We start from the raw sequence: 6,871 nt of genomic DNA on the forward strand, positions 1-6,871 counted from the left end.
TCCACATGTAAACCATCATCAATGTTTTATTTCAGTGGGGGAAAATAAAACAAAAACAAAAACCAGACCAGTTACAAAAGCATCAGCCCAGTGTGCATCTAGGTCAAACCATCTGCAATTTGAAACAACAGCAGATTTCCTCTACACACTGGTTTCATATAAAATCCTCGGGACATAAGTCTACAGCATTTTAGCATGTGGAAGATCATAAAATGAAAAAAGCCACGGAGCTCCATTTCCACCTTTATCTGTCTGGACGGGTCATGCCTGGCCTGGTTGGCACCATCATGGGTCTTGAGGGCGGTCTCATCATTGGGGGCCCTGGCATCATTGGCATGTGTCCTCCCATCGGTGGCCTCATCCCTGGAGCTACAGGAGGAAGGAAAATACATTACAGATAAGCTCTGGGGAGCTTTGGAAAAGCTGCAGGGAGTGTGCACATTTCTCCACAGCCTCCAGGGAACTTTCACTTTGCACGCGTGTAAGCTGTGATCCAGAACCTGTCTGAGATGGATTACGTTTCCCTGAAGGATACCAGCAATTTTAGTAGAGGAAGAATCAAGTTCCTGGTTTATATGCCCAGTTTTGACAATATTCACTGATATATTATTTCAACCACTCAAAAGAGACACTAGCTTAATTACTGCATTGGAAAGTTCATTTGGAACACTGTACTGCAAAATCTTCCAATTTAGTGTTTGAAAAAGGCCCAGCATGCTTCTTAGAACCGAGTAATGGCATCAGCCATGAAAAGCAGGTGCTTAACCAAAAAGCACTGAGAGAGTGGTTTCCATCCAGCTTCTCCATTTATTGTCAGACACTGCCTCATATCCCAGACCATGCACATAGTTTGTGCCTTTTTAAAAAAAGAACACTTAAAGAACAGTTTCTACCAGCAATAATTGCAAATACATTTCCCTACTTTTGGTGTGCACGTGTATATTCCTTTAGATTTGTTCCAGTAAGTGCTTCAACAAACGTCCTCTGAGAACTCTTCAAATGCCAATAAGCTCAAAAGCGGAATAGATCAAGACGTTTCAGTTTACCTTTGCTGTACAAAAAAACCTTTTTAAGGCACGTGTTCTCTGGAACACATTATTTTAAGACATTTTAAACAATAAAATTCATCTACTGCTGAAATGCATCTCTTGTGCAAAAATGTAAGTGTTGCAACGATGGAATACCTAAACAAGTAAAGACTAAGACCAAAAGTAGGAAAACTGCAATTTACCAAGGCAGTAATTTCAACCGCATGCCAGGACTAGCAAGCGCTCTCAACAAGCAGCAAAGGAACTTAAATTAGCAGCTGTCAGACTGCTCTGTTCTGAAGAGAAGACTCATTTGCAGACTTACCAGGTCCAACAGGCATCATTCCGGGTGGAGGCGGGCCCATCATTGGCATCATTGGTGGCCCACCCATATGAGGGGCTGGCATCATGCCAGGCCTGGGGGGACCAGCTGAACACAGACACAAATCGGTTACACATCCGCCCGCTCTCACATTCATCAACAGTGTGAAAGAGTTAAGCTTTACAGGAGGTTTTAGTAATTAAGAGGACTTTGTTTTGCAATTGTCTGCCTTCATTTTTAGTTTTAACCTTTACTGCGGGTGACAAAAAAGTGTATTGGAGGAAGAATATGCTCGCTATTATTTCCAGCTCTGCATATCTACTGCAGATAAACTGCCACTTCCCACAGCATGGCTCTCTGTGCAGAAAGGGATCGCAGCAGTTTGCCAACCAAAGTGCAAGACAAGGTTATCAATCCTACTATATTCTTAAAAAAAAAAAAAAAAAAAAAGAAAAACCCCACTGTACTGCAATGTACATGAAGCTATCTACACAGCAGCTACGAGGCAATGAGAGCACAGTTCCATTAATGTGCTCAGCACTAATGAAATCAGCTGAAGATTAAAGAAGATTGAAGAAACACTCTTACAGTGCATTCTATTACATTTTGATATTCGCAACCTCAACATTTTTTGCTTGATTTCAAGCTAAAAGGACTTTTTTTTTTTTTAATTGCATCCAACTCTAGGCCCCTCAGTTAAAGGGCAAGGAACCTGCTTGAGAGAGCCCAGTGCAGAGCCACAGGGGTGATTAAAGGAGTGGCACAACTGCCTTACGAGGAAAGGCTGAGGGAGCTGGGTCTCTTTGGCTTGGGAGAAGAGGAGACTGAGGGGTGACCTCATTGATGTTCATAAATGTGTAAAGGGTGAATATCAGGGGGATGGAGCCAGGCTCTTCTTGGTGACACCCAGTGATAGGACAAGGGGCAGTGGGTGCAAGCTGGCACACAGGAGGTTCTGCTTAAATGAGATAAAACTTTTGTATGGTGAGGGTGACAGAACACCAGAACAGGCTGCCCAGGGGGGTTGTGGAGTCTCCTTCTCTGGAGACATTCAGAACCCAGCTGGACATGTTCCTGTGTGACCTGACCTAGGTGTTCCTGCTGCGGCAGGGGGATTGCAGTAGATGATTTTTCAAGGTTCCTGCTAGTCCCTAGCATTCTGTGAAACTCCATCTCTCGGAAGGTCTGCCCTCACCGCCAGAAGCAGAGACTTACGGATGCTGGGAGGGGGCGGTATCATGGCTCCTCCAGGGGGTGGCGCTGAGAACGGCGTCGGTGGAATTTTCCCTTGCTGGAATGCAGCCGCTACATTGGGGGGGAAAAAAAAAGAAAAAAAAAGAGAAAGAATCCCAGAAGAAAAAATAGTTACTAAGCAGAGGAAGCTCCTGTGTCAACGTTCCTTCTCATGCCAAGCATTCAGAACATACTTAACGTCATGGTGCACACTCATTTGTTCTTACTCTGGAACAAATCCCTGGTTTACACTGCTTGTCAAGATGGAAGCACCTGATATTCTTGAAGACAGTTATTACAGTAATTACTCCAGCTGAGACTAGAGAGCTCCAGGATGAATTTCACACACCTAGCTGGAAGGTGGATAGTAGAGAAAATATATCACATGATTTGCAGCTGTAACTTTCACCTAGGATCATTAAATTAATCCATGTTATCATGAAATAGGCCAGTGACTTAGGCAGGTGACAAAATGCATGAAAAAGATCTAACGAGAAAGGGAAAAGAAGAAATTCAGAAGACCTGAATTGACCAAGAGAAAGGCAAAAGACGTGAAAGCTGGAAGCAGCTAAAGAAAGAAAGTTGCCATAAGGTTAACCTGGCACTTGTTTTTGTCCCATTCAGAGAGGAAAAAAACATTATTTAGAGAACAGGTGAGAAGAAGAGAACCCCATAAACTGACAGAGGAAACATTTTGCACTTTATTCAAGCCTACAATAGCAAGAGAGGAAAAAAATCAACATCCCTTGAGAGCTGAGATCAAGCAACTAGAATATGTAAATAACCCACAACATTTCATACATTTTAATGTCCGTTTTCCTACCTTCTGGTTTTCTTATTCATGCTCTTTACATAGAAGTGCTACTACCAACAGAAGCAAAAATAAAATAAGTTTAAGCCCTAGAGGGATGTCTTATTTCTCTTTTTAAATGAAGGAGCTAAAAACCCACTATAAGATCTGGTGGAACACCTAGAACAAGTTTGTTCCACAAGCCTCTTCTCATGAAGGCTTGCTAGCAAAAACGTTGTACTTGAAGATTGTCCTTGGAATTTAAGGAAGTTTGTTTAAAAACCAACACCCCAAGAGGGCTCTTGCTCTAAACCCCCAGCCACATGCCCCTAGCCCACAGCCTTGTGCTACGCGAGCTCGTACGACACTGCTGGCAGTGCTAAATGTGAGGGGAGCTACAACCCTCAGCCGCAGCACAGCAATGCCTGCCTGCAACGAGTCCTTGCAGCCTCTTACATGGGAACCCACACTCAGACAAGGTCAAGATTCAAATCCCAAGTGACACTCTTATTCACGAGTCACAGAACAAAGAACCACCAGGGAGCTGATAAAGAACCAGCAGGGAAAATAGGAAGAAAAGCACTTGGAGGACAGAGAGCAGTAACAGCAAAGCAAACGAAGATCACAAAAGGATTCGCCTTACTTGTTTTATCAATCAGGCTCTGGGCTTGCTCCTCCATCCATTTCTGGTAGTAGTCCTTCACATTCTCTTTGTGCTTTCGGCCACTGCAGTGGGTTTTTCTCACAGAGGGCTGAGGAAAATGATGTAAACTCAGAGTTTATATAACATCACATAAAATCACAGTTTACTGGGAACTTTGGTAAAACTTAAACGTATTCTCTCTGGAAGCACAGAACTGCTTGGTTTCTGCATACACTCAGAGGCCAGGCGCTGTGCCGTGCCCTCATGTACAAACGACAAGCATCGAGCCAAGTTTTCAGGTGAGGCTGCGCTGACACCAAGCCAGCTGCCTCCCACCGTGACACCCAGCATTGGTGAGTGCTAGCCAGACTCCAGTCCCTCCTGTTCCTGTCTCCTTTTCAAGCAGGACGTCACAGTATTTCAAACAACCTGGGTTTAGTCTCTGCAGGGTTTATTTCAAGTGCACGTGATTGCACAGATAAATTCATGCAACAGGTTTGTTACTTACCAACAAACTAGTGGGACACCTTGGTATTTTGAGTAGCTTGTGCTTACTCTACTTACTCTTACTTGGGCTTTTGAGTTGCTTGGGATGTGGGGTTTATTCTACACACGCTTAATATGAATTAATGCAGATCTAAGCAAATCCCTGCAGATGTGGCTTACAGACAAGCAGGCAGCACACCTCACTGCCTCAGACAGCCCATTTGTAGCCTGCCCAAGTTCTATTTTCACGCTCTCGATCCCAGAGGCAGGTGACAGCTGAAGGTGGGCGCTTACCGAGTCGTGCGTGAGGTACGTGTCGCAGTAGTCACAGTAAAACCTGCGGAGGCAGAAGGCCCGTTACTGACCGGGGACACTGCTCCGTGCCGCGGGGGCTCCCCGGGGGTCTTTGGGGGCGCTGGGCTGCCCTGGAACCCTTCCCCCTTACCCCCTCACACTACCAGAGAGCGGAATCCCCTCCAGCAGGGACACGGGGCCGACACGGGACCCCCGAGACCCCCCCAGACCGAGCCCAGGCCCCCCGAACCCCCCCCCACTCCCCCACAACCAGGCCTGGGACCCCCCGAGCCCCCCACAACAAGGCCCGGGGACCCCCGAACCCCCCCACAACCGGACCCAGGGACCCCTGAGCTGCCCCCAACCGAACCTGGGGACCCCCTGGGGACCCCCTGGGGACCCCCAATTCCCCCCAGCCGGGCCCGGGACCCCCGCGCCCCCCCCCCGGGTCTCACTTGGGCATGGCGCTCCCCGCTCCCCGCCACCGGAGCCGCCCGGAAGTGCCGCCCCCCCCCCCCGCACCGCCCCTTCCGCCGCTCACCCCCGGCCGGCTCCGCGCCGAACGGTGGCCGCCGAGGGACAGAAGAGGCCCGCGGGGCGGCCTTCGCCTTCCCCGCTGCTTTAGTGCCCGGCCCGGGGCTGGGGGAGATTTGGGATCCCTGTGGGGGGTTTGGGGAGCTCCGGGAGGAGCCCTGGGGGCTGCCTGTGCTGGGGCTGGCGGCTCAGGGCACAGAAAAGGGGGCAGCTCCATCCCCCCGCACCCTGCCCTGGGATGTTTGTGCACATTGACGAGGTTTCCCCTCAGCCTTTTCTTTTCCAGGCTAAGCAGGCCCAGTCCTCCCCGCCTGGCCTCATAAAACAGTCCCCAATCACCTCAGCACCCTCCTCAGGACTCACTCCATGGCCCTCAATCACACAATCATTAGGGTTGGAGAAGCCCCCCAGGGTCACCTACTCCAAGCACCCCCTGCCACCACTGTCCCCACTTAGCCGTGTCCCCAAGCACCATCCCCAACCTCTCCTTTAGCACCACTTGGCCTGGGGAGCCCACAAAAAGAGGCTTGGTGTTGGGCAGAGAGCAGGGCCAGGCTGCTAATGGCTGCCAGAAGCAGCCTGGGGGCAGCAGGCTGCTTGGGGGCTGCACCAGGAGCCTTGTTCGTGCTTGTTTCAGCGCCACTGGGCAAAGCTCTCCTCACATGAAACACAACCATGTGGGTTGTGAGTCCTGTGGGGCACCGTGAGGCTGGGGATGAAGCCAGGCGCTGTCTGGAAACGGGGCAGGAGGCAGCTGGGTGGTTGGTGCTGTGTATCCCTGCTGGGCCTGGTACAGGAGCCACAGCAAAGCTGGGCCGGTTTCTGCATCTGTAGAATGGTGCCACAGACCCTGCCCTGGCCCAAACAGCTGCGACCTCGTGAGCCCAGCATCGTCCAGGCCCAACTGAATCACCACGGCCTCTGTTACTCACTAAGTGGGCACCCAACCAGCACCATGCAGCAATACCGGGGGTGTTTGTTTGCCCTGAGACCTTCCTGCGTGTTTCACTGCCCAGCCCCCGCTGTGACTTCCAGCCTCATTTACACCCGTCTTCTTCCGTGGTACCACAAATCCTTCCACCCGCACACCAAAAACACGATTTGGGCACCATGAGGGCGCCGTGCCCTTTACCTGGGGCAGTCCTGCGCCCCCCCAGTGCCCTAGTGCTTGCTGTGCAAACTGCACGTGGAGCTCCTGTAACCCCCAGCCGAGCCGGGATGTGGCTTAGGACAGGGACACCTCAGGTAAGGCAGCGCGTTTGTTTGAGGGAAAACCTCGTTTATTTACAATAACATGCTAAATTTGTACAACAGAGCCTTTATTTTCTTAGTTTGTGCCCCCCAGCACTGCCAAGGAGGCTTCTGCCTTCCTCAACAGCCAGGATGCGCACTGCTGAGGCCCAGGACCGCCCGACCCGCAGCGAGGAGCGGAATTGAGGCGAAAAACGACGATTTGAGGAAAATTCCAGGCCGCGAGGCCCCTGCCCCCCCCCCCAACCCGTCGCCATCCCGGCAGCCCTTGCGCCTCGCCACGCCCCAGC

The 6,871-nt window shown here is 50.4% G+C and overlaps 1 protein-coding gene across 2 annotated transcripts; it reads right to left on the minus strand.

Moving 5' to 3' along the window:
* SNRPC (small nuclear ribonucleoprotein polypeptide C) lies at positions 1-5,318 on the minus strand. 2 transcript variants are annotated; one of them, XM_084497999.1, is made up of 6 exons: positions 5,252-5,318; positions 4,797-4,839; positions 4,017-4,125; positions 2,566-2,655; positions 1,354-1,458; positions 1-369 (listed from the first exon to the last, which is right to left on the minus strand). In XM_084497999.1, the coding sequence occupies exons 1-6, from the start codon at positions 5,257-5,259 to the stop codon at positions 245-247; spliced, it is 480 nt and encodes a 159-aa protein (XP_084354125.1). In that variant the 5' UTR covers positions 5,260-5,318; the 3' UTR covers positions 1-244. The 2 variants fall into 2 exon arrangements, with proteins under 2 accessions (XP_084354125.1, XP_084354124.1); XM_084497998.1 differs by having other exon boundaries at positions 2,566-2,658.
* Positions 5,319-6,871: the final 1,553 nt, after the last annotated feature.

This window comes from Aythya ferina (assembly GCF_964211825.1).
Source record: "Aythya ferina genome assembly, chromosome: 25".
NCBI classification, from domain to species: domain Eukaryota; kingdom Metazoa; phylum Chordata; class Aves; order Anseriformes; family Anatidae; genus Aythya; species Aythya ferina.

Coding starts and splice junctions, on each gene's coding strand:
- SNRPC (XM_084497998.1), bottom strand. Junction 2,659..4,016: donor GAGCCTGATTGATAAAACAA/GTAAGGCGAATC, acceptor TCCCCCCCAATG/TAGCGGCTGCATTCCAGCAA. Junction 370..1,353: donor AATGATGCCTGTTGGACCTG/GTAAGTCTGCAA, acceptor TTCCTCCTGTAG/CTCCAGGGATGAGGCCACCG.